This window comes from Suricata suricatta, chromosome 2 (assembly GCF_006229205.1).
Source record: "Suricata suricatta isolate VVHF042 chromosome 2, meerkat_22Aug2017_6uvM2_HiC, whole genome shotgun sequence".
Lineage (NCBI taxonomy): Eukaryota > Metazoa > Chordata > Mammalia > Carnivora > Herpestidae > Suricata > Suricata suricatta.
The window spans coordinates 102,421,932-102,439,179 of record NC_043701.1 but is presented as its reverse complement, the minus strand read 5'-3'; the positions used below and the strand labels follow the sequence as shown (position 1 = coordinate 102,439,179).

General features: G+C 55.7%; 1 protein-coding gene across 5 annotated transcripts in view; it reads left to right on the top strand.

Moving 5' to 3' along the window:
* OGDH (oxoglutarate dehydrogenase) overlaps positions 1-17,248 on the top strand; it is a 61,648-nt gene that overhangs the window by 12,475 nt on the left and 31,925 nt on the right. For 2 of the 5 annotated variants that reach the window (XM_029931011.1, XM_029930995.1), the window contains exons 2-4: positions 2,610-2,858; positions 13,290-13,481; positions 14,944-15,046. In XM_029931011.1, the coding sequence (XP_029786871.1) occupies positions 2,637-2,858; positions 13,290-13,481; positions 14,944-15,046 (517 nt within the window). In that variant the 5' untranslated portion in view covers positions 2,610-2,636. Of the gene's footprint in view, positions 1-86; positions 166-2,609; positions 2,859-13,289; positions 13,482-14,735; positions 14,827-14,943; positions 15,047-17,248 lie in introns of those variants that run through there. The other 3 variants (XM_029931015.1, XM_029931006.1, XM_029931001.1) reach the window with 2 other exon arrangements.

Below are 17,248 nucleotides of genomic sequence, written 5' to 3'. Positions count from 1 at the left end.
TGAACAGTTGAATGTCTCTAACAAAGGATTTGCTGTTCTACAGTTGACTTTGGAATTGGAAGGATGGAATCTGGTTCTTCCAAATGTGAATAGAACACCAGGGTCTGCTCTGGGTCCATCAGATCGTGGACATAGAACATCTGCTCCTGGTCGCCCTTGGCTGAGGTGAGGGGTCCCAAGCCATATGCTGACAGACAGTCTTTGTGATGAGTCATCTTGAGGGAGGTTTGACAGTTGCGATCTGTCCCAGTCACTATGCTGGTCAGCACTAAGCTTTAGGTCAGACTCCGTGACTGCAGACAACTAGGGAACCCAGTTTATTTGCACATGGGATTGGAAGGACCGCTTTTGGTGGAACAGAAGAAATGAGGGGTTTTGAAGTTGTCAGTGTGGTCCCTGTATAATAGGTACCTCGGCAGCTAAGTGGTGACAGTGCATGGAGGTGAGACTGCTGTACTCTTGGAGGAGAGACCATTGCATGGTTCAGGAGGTCCAGAGGACAGTGACACTGGACAGGACACATGAGCACTTTACTCTGGACGTAAATAAGAAAAGGAAGACTGGCGTCCAGAGCAGCAGGTGTGCTTTTTGCCATTGCCGTGTGTGGAGGTGCTGATCTGCCTTGACGCATTCGTGGAAGAGCGTGCCGCGAGGGGCCGGGAGACCCGCCGGCCGAATGCACACTGTGTGACTTGAGTGAAAACAAAACACGGCTATGATTGCATTCTGGGGCCACATTCAAAATAACGTGCCCTGTCCATCTTTAAATTTTTTGTATTATTATTTTACAGAGAGAGTGCATGAGCAGGGAGGGGCGGAGGGAGAAAGGGAGAGGGAGAGGGAGAGGGGGAATCCCAAGCAGGCTCTACACTGTCGGCACAGAGCCCAACATAGGGCTCGATCCCACAAACCATGATGAAATCATGACCTGAGCTGAGATCAAGAGTCAGACGCTTAACCAGCTGAGCCACCCACCACCCCCCCGTCCGTGTTTAATTTTCAACAGGCAAGTTTTCATTTGTCGTTTAGTTGGTTTTCAGAGCATGTGCTTTGCTTTTTGCTTTTTTTTTTTTTAACATCTACACTTAATGTGGAGCTTGAATTCACAACCTCAAGGTCAAGAGTCACAAGCTCCACTGACTGAGCTGGCCGGGTGTCCCACTGCTTTTTCCTTTTCCTTACCTGTCTCCTGCAAGCCGCAGAGCGAGCTGGGTGCCCTCTCCCTCACAGGCCTTATGTGTATTCTGATGGTATTCGGGCCAAAAGGAAGAGTTTTTGTAAACAGTACAGAGGCTAGTTTATTCAGCATGAATTTCTGGGGCCTTCTCAGCATGTTTCAGAGCTCGGATCTCCCTCAGGTAGACGTGGGACTCCAGCTGGGGTGCCTGCTCTGAGGCTTAGGGGTGAGCGCCGTGTCCGGCCAGGGGCACACAGGGCAGCCCTTGCAGGGGCTGTGGTGAGCCTTGCCTCCTGCCCTCTGGGGGCCCTGGGCAGCCAGGATTCTTGGGCAGGAGGACAGCATGGGGGCCCTGCCCGCAGGCCTGCGGGGTTCTTAGACGTGGCCAGGAGTGGATCAGAGTGCTCTGGGAATAATCTGGCTCTTGCATGGTCTGGTGGCTGCAGCCGCTGCTTTTAGAGCATGGATGGGGTGAATAGGCGCACACGTGAAGCTTAGTAAAATTCATGACCGTCAAGCACAAGGTCCACTCAGATCAGAAGCAAGTAAGTGGGCCCCTCTCCCCGCCCCTCCCGGAGTCCCTGCCCTCTTGCCCTGGCCTCTCCCTTCCTCTCTAGCCACTGAAGGGCCAGGCAGAACAGGAAGACGGGGTTTGTGTCCTGGCTCTGATGTTGACAGCCCTGTGACCTTGGGGACTTTCTTCCAAGAAAGAAACTGAAAGGCAGTCTATAAGTGGAAGAGCTGTCGCCTGGCTTCTAGGGGTTTGTAAGTTCTTTCATGTCCCGTTGCTGACATGGAGCAGCATAAGGCAGGTACACGTCCCCTTAACGACAGCTGTGCGTGCTACCCTTTTGAACACAAGAGCCACTTACTCCCCTGGCCCCCCAGTGCTTGTGAAGCGTGGCCTCGCTGTGCGTGGTCCTGCCTGGCTCACCCCACCCTCCCTGACTTGCATCAGACAATTCTTGCTCTTCTTCTGGGCCCCTTCCACACTCTTCCACTTCCATCTTTCCTCCTACTGATTCTTTTATGTTTGTTTTCTCTTCTGCCTTAAGATAAATTACTTGAGGGTGAACATAGTGTTTTTCCAGTTTCTCTATACTTTTCAGAACACTCTGGGTCCAGCAGGGGCTCAGTAGTTCCAGGACAGAATAGAAATGTCTTTCTCACTTTGTAATTAATCCTGTTCTAATCCTATTGAATAATCCTTGTTGCCTTTTCTGTGATTGTCTCCCACAACGCACAGACTTGACAAGGATCACATGTTGATTGTTGCCTCGCTTCCCTCCAGTGAGACCGGAGCTGCTCCTCGCCTCTGTGTCATGTCAAGCACGGGCTTGCACACTGGAACGGGGCACAGTGTGTCTGCCAGGCCTTCCCAGTGGCCTTATCCCTGAAACACTTTCTGACTTCTCTTCTCTTTCTTGTGCAGACCCTCGCAAGAGGCTTTGGGACGAGGATGTTTCACTTAAGGACTTGTGCTGCTAAGTTGAGGCCATTGACAGCCTCGCAGACTGTGAGGACGTTTTCACAAAACAGATCGGCCGCAGCTAGGACGTTGGGGCAGATTCGGTGCTATTCTGCCCCCGTTGCTGCTGAGCCCTTCCTCAGCGGGACTAGCTCCAACTATGTGGAGGAAATGTACTATGCGTGGCTGGAAAACCCCAAAAGTGTACACAAGGTAAGGCTCTCGGAGCAGACGTCTTCCTGCGTTTGGCATCTTGGCCTGGTGTCGGCTGGGGGTCCAGGTAAGTGTGTAAGGAGCCCTGGGGAAGGCAGGCGGCTGGGAGCCCCACCAACCGGAGTTCTCCACATCAGCTGACTGTGAGTGCCACGCCACCAGAGGAGCGTTCCACTCCGTGCTGCGTGCTGGAGACTTGCTTCTGGGAACTGAAGGCCTGTCTGCCCTGCAAGGTGTGAAGAGGACGTGCTCTACCTCCAGGGTCTCACCGAGGACACTGCTGGGTACAGACAGCGAGACAGGCAGCGGACGGGGCAACCACCCCACAGGATGCTCCTTCATCCTGTCCTCCTGGGACCACCTCAGAATCGTCGCCAGTGCTTTCTATGTGAATGGCATCTTCAGTCGCGTGCTCCTATTTTTCCTCCTGTGATTGAAAGTGAATTCCCTCTTTCTGATGGACTTCTGTCACCTGCAAGGCACATTCTCCACATCACCTGTGTGCCCGCGTTCGCCCACAGGGCAGACCTGGTAGCAGAGCTGCTCCTTGGCCTTCTGGCCTCCAAGATTGACTGGTTCTGACACCCATTTCTTGTGTTCAGGTTGGGCAGCTGGCCCCGTGGTCGGAACTGGAGGGTGGGTCCCCGGGTTGCCGGCGTGTCCTAATCGCGGGTAGGGGTAGTTTTGGCAAAGATGGTGCGTGTGAGGTGCTCAGGAACTGTGCAGAGACAGCAAACCACGGAACCTGGCCATCCTGCACCGCTGGCTTGGTCTCTTCATCACTCGTGAATCTTAGAGTATTGTCACGAGGCAGCCTGCTTCCACCGGGCCCCCAAGAATCTGTGGTATGCTGAAATGTCAGTGGTGTTTAAGGTCAGATACATTCATGTGACCGCCAGAGCCATTGGCCCTGTTTCGTCATGAATGCCCTCCTGGTCTGACCTCACTGCTCAGGGCACCCAGCCTGTTCCTTCCCTGTTTGCTTGCCAGCCTGGGAGCCACCTGGCTCCCTGAGCAAGAGGAGGCCTGGTTTCCTGTGCTAGTAGATGGTCCCTGGCCTGCAAACAAATAACTGCCCACAGGCACCCTGTAGAGTCAGCCATGCCTGGGGGGACATGCACTGCATACGGGCGGGCGCAGGGGGCTCTGGGGGTGCCAGCTTAGATGATCATCTCAAGCCGTGGCCTGTCCCTCTGCCTCTCTTTCCCCAAACCTTCTTCATGGAACCAGCCACGTCTTCTGAAGCTGCAGCTGCGCCTTGTGCGTGTGCTGACGGGCCCAGGCTCAGGAGGCTCTATGCCAGTACGTGGCCTTGGGCCTGGGTTGCGGTTGAGAAACGCACCATGGCTCCAGAGCTGAGCATAGAAACGGGGCTGACATGGCACCACGGCTCTTGCCAGAAGCCTCTTGAGGAGACTTTTATGGGGACCTGATTATAGACCATGATGCCTAAATGGGGCCAGGTTTCCTTGAAGAGTTTTTTTTCCTATTTGTTAGCTTTGCTGCTGTTGTCATTAGTAGTGTGTGAATCATTTTATCATTATGATTATTACTGGGTTATTTTCCTTTTTTTTTAATCTTTATTTTTGAGAGAGAAAGACAGAGCATGGACAGGGGAGGGGCAAAGAGAGAGGGAGACATAAAATCTGAAGCAGGCGCCAGGCTCTGAGCTGTCAGCACAGAGCCTGGTGTAGGGCTCAAGCTCACGTGAGCTCATGACCTGAGCTGAAGTCGGATGCTTAATCGACTGAGCCATCCAGGCACACTTGATTATTATTTTTGGGGGTTTTTTTTAGGACTTTTTGAGAATCCAAGAAGTAGTGCATGTATTCTGGGCTGTAGGAGAGCCCCCTGATTCATTCCCACTCATCATCACCAGTGATAGGACTGGTCTTGGACCAGCTGAAGCCCTGTGGACCCCTCAAACTTCCTCTTTAGACCAGTTTTAGGTTCAACAGCAAAATTGAGGGGAAGGTACAGAGATGTCCCATGTCTCCCCTGCCATCAGCACACACACCAGGGTTATGACATTTTTCAGGCTGGGGACGCCACGTTGGCACGTCCTTGTCACCCAAAGGCCCTTGGTGGACATGTGCATTCTGAGGGTTGAGACAAGTGCCAAGTGACACAGATCTCCATCATGGTTTCCCGTGGTGTCTCAGTGTTTCCGCTGCCCTGGAAATCCTCTGTGTCCCACCTATTCTTGGAAAGTGATTTTACCACATGGTTTCCAGGAAGGCCCTCAGAGGTTCTTGGGCCAGGAAGGGGCAGCCACAGTGCCTGTCCATCCTGGGGAGGACAGCACACTGATGGGGGTCACTGACAGGCACAGGTGTGGCCGGGCCGGAGTTGGGGGAAGTAGAGGAGGAGCACTGGGCCCTTGGACTGTGCAGGTCAGAGCAGTCACTGCATGGAGATTTTGCACAGGAGGTGGGGAGGATGTCGGAAAGGGACTTGTCAGTTTAATGGAGAGAACACTCGGGTCGGTGTCCTTGCATCTGATTTTAGGTGCTCTAGGTGCTCGTTGCTCTAGCTGGGGCACTCCAGGGGTGCACGTCAGCGGGCGTGTCCTCATCCGCCATCCCAGCCCAGTGGAATTGAGTGCTTCTTTGAGTTTCCTCATAGCCCCGTACCTGATGTATCCGTGCTTTTCCAGAGACAATATGGAACTTTCCTCAGATTTTAGAGTCATCGGCGATGCACGGAAGTCCTCAGAAATAATTGACTGTATTAAGAATGTTTCATTTCTACTCGTGTTTTAGGACATATAGTTCAGGAAGAAATGACAAATTAGATTTTCAGATTTAGACTGAGTGCCTCTTGATCCCCCACTTTTGCATTGTTGCAGGGTGTGGGCTCCTTGTCCTGAGGGCTGCTGCTGTCCCCTCCTCCATTGGCACAGAACTTCGCATCTGGCAGGAACAGAACAAATTTAGCATTTCCCCTCCCTGCCCTGCTGCGCTCAGCTTTCCGGTTACTTTTGTAAGTTTTTGTGTAGAGAGCAGAGTGAAGTGAGCCTCCGTGAGGAGACCCCGTCCAACTTCAGCGGCACTCTACAGTTTGTCAGGCCTTAAACCTCTTCCTTACCCCCCAACTCATTCACGCTGGTTGGTTTCTTTCAGGCGAGCGCGGGGGAGGGGCGCCTGGGAGTATCCTAAGGCAGATCCAGACCTGAGTCATTTCCGCCCAGCTCTCAGCAACACAGGCATGTGTTCCTAACCACACCTAACAAAGTTAATGAAAGAACTCTCTAACACCTAATTCTCAGCTCAGCCGGCTGCCTTCATAACTTACGGTTGGTTGTCATATCTTTGGTTTTAAGTACACTTTTGTTTTTAAATGTCTGATCATGGAAATTGTTTGGTAAAGTAATCGAGCAGTTCAGGGCTGCAAGCCCCTCATGCTCCTGGTGCCCAGGTCAGTGGCTGACCCTGACTACGCCCGTACAGGCTGCCCGGGCCTCCTTCCATCCTGCGCCCCTGGTGTGCCTCTCCCCGCCGCCCCTCCAGGCCTCCACCCCTTCCCAGGTGCTGACCTGCGTGCTAGGAACCCTCTGCCCGAGCCTGTGGTGTCAGCATGTGAAGCCTCTCTGATCAGGCTCTGGGCCATGCTGGGGACGAGTCAGATGGCAGCATCTTTTTGTTGATGTCTTAGGAGCACGTAGGGCCAGAGGCAGATTGCCCCATTCCTATGTGAAACAGACAGGCATCAGGAGCCCCTGAGGCTGTGCCAGGCCCCATTTGTGCACCGAGGCAGTTGCCCACCCACACATAGCACAGTATCAGCCCTGCCACAGAGGACCTGGCCTGGTGCTGCCTGTGCTCGCTGGGCCCCCCACAGCCATCCCTGGAGCTTTGGAGCTTGCTTCCCCCACCAGGCCTTCCAGCAGCCTCAGCCCCCTTCCTAAATGCCGTCCTCTTCTTCCCCTTTTGAACCACATCATTTCTTACACCATTCCTGTGCTGGCTCCAAGGGTAATGACAGCTCTGGTCCAGCATGGTCGCTGTGCCTGAGGCGTAGTCTCCAGACTCCGTCCTACCTCTGGGGCCCAGCCATGACTCACTTCTGGCCTGGGCAGCTCTGCCTCTTCCACACTCATGAAACACAGTCCCATCATTTTCTGTGAGTGAACCAGATCAGCAGGGAAAAACACACTGTCCCCACTTCATGGTGACACGTGCCTTCTCACTTTTTGGTTTTGAATGTTCCTGGGCTGTGCTCAGGCAACTGTGTGCCCGGCACGGTGGGGAAAACCCCTATGTAGAAGGTCTGTGGTGCGCTGTGTGGGACTTCGGTGAGGGAGGCTGCTGAGCCTCCCCCGTGGTGATTCTGTACTAAGTTAGCCAAACGGGCGAGGTCCTTTCCCTGACCTCAGTATTCGGGGGGCTTTGTGTTTACAAGGCTCAGGTCAGGGGTTACAGTGAACACGTGTGAAGAGGGAGAAGCAGGAGCGGTGCCTTCCCGTCCAAATGCAGCAGCCTGAGGCCGTCGTGTCCGACGAGGACGATGAGCGGCTGCCAGGGTCCTGCAAGGCCGTGTGTGCACAGGCCAGGTGCCGCCTCTCCAGGATGGGCTGTGATGAGGTCCACGGGCTTTCGGGGGTCAGAAGTGAGGCCAGGGGACGTGCTGCGTGGCTGAGAGGACCCACCATCACGGACTGGAGGGGCCACCACCTTCAGTCCCTCGGGCAGAGGCCCATCACCATCTGTGGAGTCCATGGGGCAGAACAGAGGCCACGGTCCTTGGCTGGTCTTGGGTGAATGCTGGCATTTTCCTCGCACGCCCTCCAGAGATAGTGGCAGAGCCTGTCCGGAGACGTTCCCTCCCCAGTGCTGCACTCTGGCCGAGCGTAAATTCTTTCCATCTCTGTAACTGAGGAAGTCCTGAGCAGAACCCCCAGTTTTAGCTGCTTCCAGTTGGAAGTGTTCTGCGGTGACGTAGCAGTCCCCAACCCCACCGCACGGCCAGTCCCTGCATCCCAGACACAGTGTCCATGGACAGAAGAGTGAAAGCCCCACTGGAGGGCAGGCACACACAGTGTGTTCAAGGAAGGCTGGGACCCATCGGGTAGCACAGATAGGGCACTTCAGGGAGGGTGTGGGGACTGTCCAGGGCAGCCTTTACATGCACACCCATGCCATGGCTGGGCCGCTGTGTGTAGTCATCTGGATGCTCAGGAAATAATGCAGGGCCACCAGCACACTCGTGAACCAGCCGAGCCTATGTGCAGGGGACTGGGGAAGATGGGAGCCTCGGAGCAGCACCTGCTGGCCCCAGAGCTATCCTCCACTTGAGGAGCTGCTGCTCCGTGTTTGTGGGACAGAATTAGCCTGAACCCGCCAGACCCTGGTCATTTACTGTCCTGAGTTTCACATTCATAGCAGTTAAACATTGTTAACATCAGAACTTAACTCGGATGAGGCGCCTAGATGGCTTAGTCAGTGAAATGTCCGGCTTCGGCTCAGGTCATGATCTCATGGTTCGTGGGTTTGAGCCCTGCGTCAGGCTCTGTGCTGACAGCCAGCTCAGAGCCTGGAGCCTGCTTCAGATTCTGTGTCTCCCTCTCTTTCTGACCCTCCCCTGCTCGCACTGTCTCTCTCTGTCCCTCAAAAATAAATAAAAACATCTTTAAAAATTAAAAAAAAAAAAAGAACTTAACGCAGTTGTCTGCGAGGGTCCCGGGTCTGACCTCAGTGACCGTGGGTCACTACATTATCACCCTCGTGGTGGCCTTTGAGCCTAGGGTTTAGTCCATTCCCCAGATTGCCAGAGGCTGCCTCGCCCACACCCCAGGCTGGCTTTACGTCAGGGTTCTTAGCAGGGTGCCAGCAGAGGGTGGTGGTGGCATCAGGTGACATCACGTGCCAGACCATGGTGTGGAGTGCAGGTGGGTGGCACCCAGATGGAGCAGCATCTGAAAGGGACTTTGGACAAGAGGAAACAGTCTGTCAGCCCAGTACCAGAGGCATAGAATTTGGTGACCAGAATCAGCATCAGTCACCTTGTGATCACCATTGATCACCATCTTCTAGAACAAATCCAAATATTCTGTTGCTGCTTTTCAAAGTGTGAGCAGGTGTGCAAGTGCCCAATGTGCTTCTGAGCTTTCAGGCTCGGAGTCTGGCACACACTGCTTGGGCAGCTTCCCCAGAGCTTGCCAAGCCTGTGGGCGACAGGCTCACCACCCCAGGGCCCTTCCTCCCTGATGGCACCTGAGCCTGCAGCGCTCCTCGAATGGCCTCTGGGGTGACCTACACAGCCGGGGACTGGGCTCAGAGGCGCTTGTGATCTGCTGACGATAAATAACATAGGGCAGTGTCTGCTTGTCTCACTGACCTGCTCCACCCAGGTTGCTGGTAAGCAGTCCTACACTGACCAGTGCTGGCATCCTCTCTGACCTGAGGCGGGGCCTCCTTGGCAGCCTTCCACAGGCTTCCCCTGCCTGGTGCCTAGAACGTTGACCGCAGGGAGCACCTGGCATGGTTAATGGTTACAGGAAAGCGGGAGGGGGGCGGCGGCGCAGGGACGATGACTTTTGAGACAGAGCTTCACTTACCTAAAACTTAAGATTTGTGGTTTCATTTTGACCAGAATATTCCATTCACTTATGCTCAGAATGTACCATGTTTTGGTGATGGTCTCAGCCCCACAGTCCCGTTGACAGCTGTGCCCCCCTCCCAACACATCCCCTGCCGGCTCAGGCTCTTGTCTCTGGCAGGTCCCCTGGGTCCCCTCCTCAGGTTCCTCATACCAGCCGTCCCCCAAGCACTGTCTCTTCTCACCTCTGCACCTATACCTGCGGTCGTCCCCCTGGTCCCAGGCTTCCGGGACACCACCTAGAGGCAGCCTCAGGGTGTCTGTCCGACTACAGTTTGGAGATGTTGTGCATGCATCCTCTGTGCTTTTGAAAGAGTGTTCCTGTGCAGAAAGAAGGTCACAAGTTCATCTGGTCCTGGCGGGCAGAGGAGCTGGTACCTTCTCGCACCCCCCCCACCCCCCATCAGGACACCGCTCCCTCCAGCAGGGGGGCAGAGGACTGGGTGTCCTTGACTGGCCATCGGAAGGAGCTAGTGCCTTCTCATACTCTCCCCTGCCCCAGGCCACTGCTCCCTTCAGCAGGGGCAGAGGACTGGGTATCCGTTACTACGTACCGGAGGCCACTCTCCAGGTCCCAGAAAGAAGCCAGGCTCGGCTCAGTTCTCGAGGTGTTCAGAGACCTGTGCTTTCTCCTTACTTCTGCTGGGTCACTGGAGTGACTGCTGGCGATATAAGTCTGCACTGTGGGATCGGGTGTCCACACAAGAGCGCAGGATCATTAGGGATGAGTCAGGCTTGGAGAAAAAGAAAACTTCACTGAGGTGGGCAATGTGGACAGACTTCTTCTCAACAAGAGCCCAGGGCCACCTGCCTTAATGTTGGCCTTGCATCTTCAGGCTCAAGGAGCCAGTGGGCAGGCTTCCTCTTCTGGAAGCTTCCACCTCACAGAGGGGAGGGGCACCCCTGACTGTCGCTGCAGCCTTGTAGTCACCTGCCAACGCAGTCTGTAAAACCTGCTGTCCAGGTGTGTGCGCAAGGGCTGCTGTCATCAGACAGGAAGCCCTCTCCAGGTGGTGGCGAGGGGCCAAGGTCTGGAGCGGGCAGGCTGAGGTGAGAGAGAGAGAGAGAGAGGCAGGTTTCTCAGGGACCAGAAAGCACTAGAGGGATGAAATGCACCCTCTGCTTTCAGAGCTGTGGAGGTTTTGTCCGCTTTTCTGAGATCTGACAGGCACATGGCAGCGTGGTGGGTTTGCAGATGCATGTGGCCTGCAGAGCCTCCCGGGCTGCTGTCGTGGGGGAGGGGGTCCCAGCTTGGCCACGTGTTGATGGGGGTCAGTGACGGGAGCACTGGCTCCCTGCCTTCCGTAGGACTGGCGCCAACAATTTCTTCTGACCACCTCCAGCGTGAGCAAGGTTCTCGGCCAGTTGAAAGACACCGGGAATTGCATTCTGAACACAGAAGAATGTCCGAGAGAGGAGGCCTGATGATGCCATCCGCCCCCCGTCTCAGAGCCTGGGCTGGATGGGGCCCCAAAGCCTTTGTCTCGCAGCTGCCCCCTCAGTGTCCGCTGGAGAGGCCTTTCCTTTTGTCATCTGCTTGGCAGGGGGCAGGTGAGCAGAGCCGTGTGCTTGGGGCTGCCAGCCGAGCCACGTCCCTGCCGCCGCCACCGCTGTGCAGGGCCATGTGCTGGTGGTTCTCGCTTGGCTGCTGTCTCAGGCGGGGCCTCCTTTCAGCTCAGGGAGAGCTCTGGGCCACAGCCACTCTACAAATGCAGGGGCTCCCTCAGACCTGCTGGCAAAGCGCCACAAGGTCAGAAGTGGGGGGTGTCCAGCGTCTCAGCTCCTCAGGTCCTCATAGCGAACCAAGTGGGTGCCAAGAGGGGAAGCAGCTTCCCTTTCCCTTAGGAGTCCATACTGAGGTGGCCTCTCTTTCCCTCCGGAGACCAAGGCAGCTGCCTTTTCTGACAGACACACTGCCATCCACCTGTGTCAGAAGGGCCAGTATGATGGCGGGACGGATATTTGAAGTGGGGAGGGGCGTGGCCCTGGCCTCCAGGCCTGGATCGCAGAGGTGGCCGGCCTCAGGTTTCATGCCACGAAGTGCCTTTGCATCGGTGGTAAGGCAGGTACCCAAAGAGAGCCCCACTTCCCTCCCACTGCTGGCTGACACGTGCCAGCTTAACCAGAAAGGTAAAAACAGTGAAACCAGACTCCTTGGTTGAGGCATCTTAGAATTGCTACTGAGTTCTAAATCACATAAAGTGTACAACTTGGAGTTGGACAGTCAGTCATCTTGATACGTGGTTTGATTTTTTTAATTCATTTTTCTTTGAAGTTTATTTATTTTGAGAGAAAGAGAAAAGCAGAGAGAGGGAACCCCAAGAAGGCTCCATATTATCAGTGCAGAGCCCGATATGAGGCTTGAACTCAAAAACCCTGAGATCATGATCTGAGCCAAAGTCAAGAGTCAGAATGCTTAACCTGCTGAGCCACCCAGACACCCCTAAAAATCAATTTTGTGAATACAAAAGGAATATGTTTTTATCGTAGAATGGTTTAGACATTCTGCAAAGCTCCCTCAAAAGCAGTTGTACGGAGAGGCCAGACTGCCCTGCAAGAGGCAGTGTCCCGATGCCCGGCCCAGCCAGCCACTGACACTGCTGACGAGCTTGCATTGGTGTCTCCAGAGCCTTGGACTCCGTAGGTCTGTGCCCGGACAGCACTGTGAAGGGCCCACCTGAGAAGGCCAGAGGAGGGTGAGGGCCTGCACCAGCCCGCACCCGACAGACACGCTCGCTGCCTGCCGAGCCCCTCTGACTGGTTCCAGCAGCTCTTCCAGGCAGACGAGCGCAGACGCCCAGTGACATTTCTCCTGTCCAGGTTTTTCAGGAGTCTACATCAGAGCTTCCTGATGGAAGAATCTTAGAAGCTGGAATATTGTGCGGCCAAGAGGAAGGACAGTGTTTTCGTGTTTCTGAACTTGCCAGTTTTCCAGTGTTCTTTTTTCTACAGGAACTTTAAATCTCCTGGATCTCTAAAAGACTCGTTTTTAAGCCTCATATTTTTTCATGAGATGATACACTACTCTAGTTCGTGGTCTACGCACATTATAAATTGAATCATCCAAACGTGGAACCAGCAAACATAGAAGGAAGGAAGGAAATGAGGTGGTCATGTAGGCACGGTGGGAACTGCCTGCAGGGCTCGAATGAGCGTCATTACCTACGTGAGTCGCTCTTTCTGCAGACTCGTGAGGAGGGAGTACTTGTGTCTTCTGCTCACAGATACAAATCAAGAAGCTCACCAGGATGTCAGGGCCCAGATTCCAGGTCCTGTCTCTGAGCATGTGCCCTGGGCCCTTAGCTCCGGAGTCGCCCTCCTGAATTACTGACCGGACTGTTTGTCCAGGGGTCAGTGAGGGAGCCTGGCAGGCTGCCCCGGACGAGCTCTAGGCTCCTTAAAGGCCTGGGCCCATTTTGCACCTGGGAACACAAGAGCAAAGCCAGCCTGGAGCCACCAAGGCTGTGCCCAGCCTCTGGGGTTTGGAGACATGCTTAGGTTGCCCAGTCCCCCTCAGGCGGTCCCATGGGGGCAGCTGCAGACCTGCAGACCAGCCCCGGGAGCACTGGGGTACGGCATTGCTGGGCGACCTTGGCCCTTTGGGGTTTCGATGGCAGGGCAGCCTCAAGTCCTCTGCATCTTAGGAGGGGTGCCCTGAGGGGATGCTGGGAGTGAGGCCCTACCTTCAGGGCTGGGATCAGGCCATCCAGCAGAGAAGCACATCCGCCTGTCCAGGACAGGACTTGCCTGCCCTAAACAGAGCTCCTTTGGGCTAAAGATGGGTCCCGTGTCCTAATGTGATAGGGATAACGTGCGTTCCTTCTTTGTCTTTAGTCATGGGACATTTTTTTCCGAAACACCAATGCCGGAGCACCCCCGGGCACCGCCTACCAGAGCCCACTCCCCCTGGGCCCAGCCTCGCTGTCCACCATGGCTCGTGCACAGCCCCTGGTGGAAGCCCAGCCCAATGTGGACAAGCTGGTGGAGGACCATCTGGCAGTGCAGTCACTCATCAGAGCCTACCAGGTAAGGTGCCAGCCAGCGACAGTGCATCTGCCACCTCACGTGACATGGCCCGTGATAGCACCCCAGCAGCCGTGAGACACGCCCTCCCTGCGGTGGAGGGGAGGGCCTGGGGAGCATGCAGAGACTCCCAGACCAAAGGAACCAGGACAGCCTGACCCTGCTTGAGCGGGTGTAAACAGCTCCTTATGGCTTCCATTAAGATGGCAAGAAAACTTTGTGGGCAAGGATAGACGGTCATGACTGGCAGTGAGATGGGGTGCTGACTCCCGGGAGGGAGCGAGCAGTGACCAGGAGGGGTGTCGCCCTTCTCAGTCTCCAATGCCCAGATATGACAAGAGAAAACAGAACCCGTAGAGCTGGGGACAGAAGCTGAGCCTGAAGATGCATGAGGGCATGGTGGTGTCCAGGAACGTTCCAGTTAGCAGTTAGCACCATCAAAGGGGGTGTCAGGGCGAGTGGGGCTCCCCTGACCTTTCTCCACCTGGTGGGGAAGAGCCCAAAATTCAGTCCTGAGCACCTGTTCTGAGAGTAGCCCGAGGAAGACAGAAGTCAGGCCTGGGGTGTCCCTCCTGGGCTCGCTGCAGCCTGCTTGTCCGAGCGTTCTCTCTCCAGGAGACGCCACAGCCGGGGCAGGTGGCACGGGGCAGGGGGGCTGTGGGGTCCTGGTGAGCCGATGGAGACACTCAGCGCTGGTGGCCAACAATGCTCTCCAGTGTTGTCCGGTTAAAAGAGGCGTATTGGGCAGCTTCTGACCATCACCTGCCTCCTTCAGCCTCAGTAATGTCACCTGGTCTCACGTCCCCTCAGCAGCCGCCCCTTCACAAAGAGCTAGCAAACAATCATGGGTGAAACAGCCAAGACTTAACCAAAATTGGGAGGGATTTTCTTGCTTCTCTGGCAGTCAGGATCAGATGTGAACCCCCGTGCCTCTCAGCAGGGCCGGGCACAGGGCAGACCCCCAGAGGCCACTGCGCGCCCCCACTCTGGGCCAGCACCTGCTCATCCCTTCGCAGGGCACACAGGTGCTGAGCTGCGTGGCTGCACGTGAGAGTGAGGCCCAGTGTGTCCAACTCCGCTTACCCAGGGGCTGCAGGGCTCCCCACAAACGGATCTCTGAACCGCCAGGTTCATCTGTGAGCACAAGCGTGCTTCACGACAATGACTAATTGTGTTGCTTTGGGTTCAGGTTGGACCAGGTGTAAGGTCCCCCACAGCCCAGGTCCTGCTAACGCCTGCCTGTGTTATTGCTTCCAGGTCAGGGGTCACCACATTGCAAAGCTTGATCCTCTCGGCATTAGTTGTGTAAATTTTGATGGTGCTCCGGTAACTGTGTCTTCAAACGTGGGTGAGAATGCGTCTGTAAACGCTAATTTTAATGTAATTTTACTTTTTTTTACCCCTTCCCTCTTTTTTTTCTCCTGTCCTCTTGTGTGTGACCCCTCCCTCGCTGGCCCACTCGTAGATACGAGGGCACCATGTAGCCCAGCTGGACCCCCTGGGAATTTTGGATGCCGACCTGGACTCCTCCGTGCCCGCTGACATTATCTCATCCACAGACAAACTTGGTGAGGGTCTGGGGGCGGCCAGCACCGCGCTGCCGCCCGGTGTCACAGCTGCGGCGGCCAGGGTGTCCGCAGGCACAACTCTGAAGTTTCCTTCATTCTGATCACTCGATATTTAGTGTGTTTGGGATGAGTTAACGTTTATCCTAGCTTTTCAGCCAGACAGTATGAGCTCAATTGTTTGGGTCTCACAATTGGAAAGTAAAATTTGGGGCAGAAAAGGTTTGTGGCACAGAGGAAAAAGATGGCCTCGCTGGGCAGGCGGGTCAGAAGACGTGCCGGAGGCCCCTCTGCCAGCTGGGTCTCCAGATCCCGGTGTGGCTCGGCCTCCTCCCGTCCAGGACCTCCCCCAGGGCTGTCGGTATGCGCTGTGCTCCCAGCGGCACTGCACGGCCGCCTGTAGAGGGAGGGCCCATGCTGTGCGCTGCCGTCAGTCCGCAAATGCTGGTGATCACACTGAGGAAACTTTGGAAGGCGTCCCAGCGTGTAGGGAGGCATGCGTGTGGCGCTCAGACACTTGCTGTCACGCGTCCCCGCCCCTCCTGCCACCCCGAAGCACAGGGCGCTGGGCTCACCCTGCAGTCGCTTTCTCCAGTTAATCTGCTCTTGGTCACCGTGCCGCTAACCTGTGCTGAGATATGACTGATCATGAAACAGCCAGGCGTCTGCAGACGCACTGTGCATGCTAATAAAACTGACAATTGCCTACCTGCCTAATGCTGCTCTCTGGAGGGGACGGAACTCGCCTCCTCCAGTAACGGTCTCCCACGCCCTGTGACGTCTGGGCCCCCTGTAGGCTAGGTTTCAGACCGAGTCAACTCAGATCGGTGGTAGCAGTGTGTCGCTGCCATCTCCACTCGGCTTCCTCCCCACCATGCAGCCCCGCAGCACTCAGGCCCTGCTCTACCTACCCCTGCTTACCTGTCCTGAACCCTGGCCGGCACCTCGAGTCCTCCCCAAGGTGTCCCCACCAGGTGTGGAAGGCAGGGTGGAGCCGCCCAGGGAGGCCGGTGAGGGCCTGGGAGGCTAGTGTTACCGGACACAGAAGGTGGGGGCTGCTGTCTCACACCTGACACCACACCTCGCCACCCCCCCCCCCCCAGGGGCATCTGTGCTGGCTGGTGTCTTGGTATTAAAGTGGACCTTTCCTGCTGGTTCCCGGCTGTCATTAGAACTGCGGGGAGGGGCGTGAGGCTAGTCAGGCCAGGGCTGACATGCAGCCTTCGGGCACCAGCAGAGGAGGCTTATCAGTCCCTAGACGGGTCTGTGCAGGTTGGGAAGCCTATGGACTCTGCAGCATATCTGCTCACAGCACGGGCCCAGGGAAGGCATGGGGTGGGAGCAGGGCTTCCATTGTGCTTTCCAGTTCTTTCTGGGCCACCATGGCCTCCCCTTACGTTCCATCTTAGAATAGCATCCCCGGGCATTTGTGCTTGGGTGAGGCTGAGCGTCAGCATAGTGAGGGTGAAGGGTAAGAGGAGGTGATACAGCAGGAGGTCCACACAGTCATGGCCCTGGAGCCCCCCTCCCCCCCAACTCCGTGCTCTCATGAGGAAGACCTGCTGCACCCCTAGCCCAGAGCCTTTTGGAACCAGTAGATCAGGGAACAACCCCTGCTTTGCAGGGGAAGTGCATTTTCATCCCAAGAATTTGGAATAGTTGTGCTGAATTCTTGCTTTAGGTGCAAAAACTGGAAATAGCGAAACTGCAGAAATGTCTGTTTGGTGCATGCAGGTCTTCGGGAAAACAGCCGGCCCAGTCGAACTGCTGTTATGGACCTGTGGCATCATGTGGGCTGTGGGCCTGGCCTCAGCACCAGCCCCCTCGGTGGGAGCCCCGGCTCTGCTAGGGCCAGCTGTGTGCCTCTGTCTCCTCATCCGTGAGGCTGTTGCAAAGTTAGTCCTTAGGACACTGCCTAGAGCTTCCTAAGCTCCATGGAGCTGTGAGCTAGTGTGATTATTAACAGCTTTCAGAGATAAGTAGATGCCAGACCCTGTGGTCATAATGAGAGAAATTGAGAAACTGAGGGGTAGGCAATCGGGTCACAGCGAGTTGGCAGTGGTGAAGGAGTCCCAGAGCCAGGGCCAGAACAGGGCGGCCTGCACGTTCCATGTGGAGGTCTTGAAGTACCACCCAGTCTCAGCAGCTTCCCGGGGCCTGTGACCCTCCTGTACCTCCTCCGGGCTGACCTCTCCTCATGGAGGC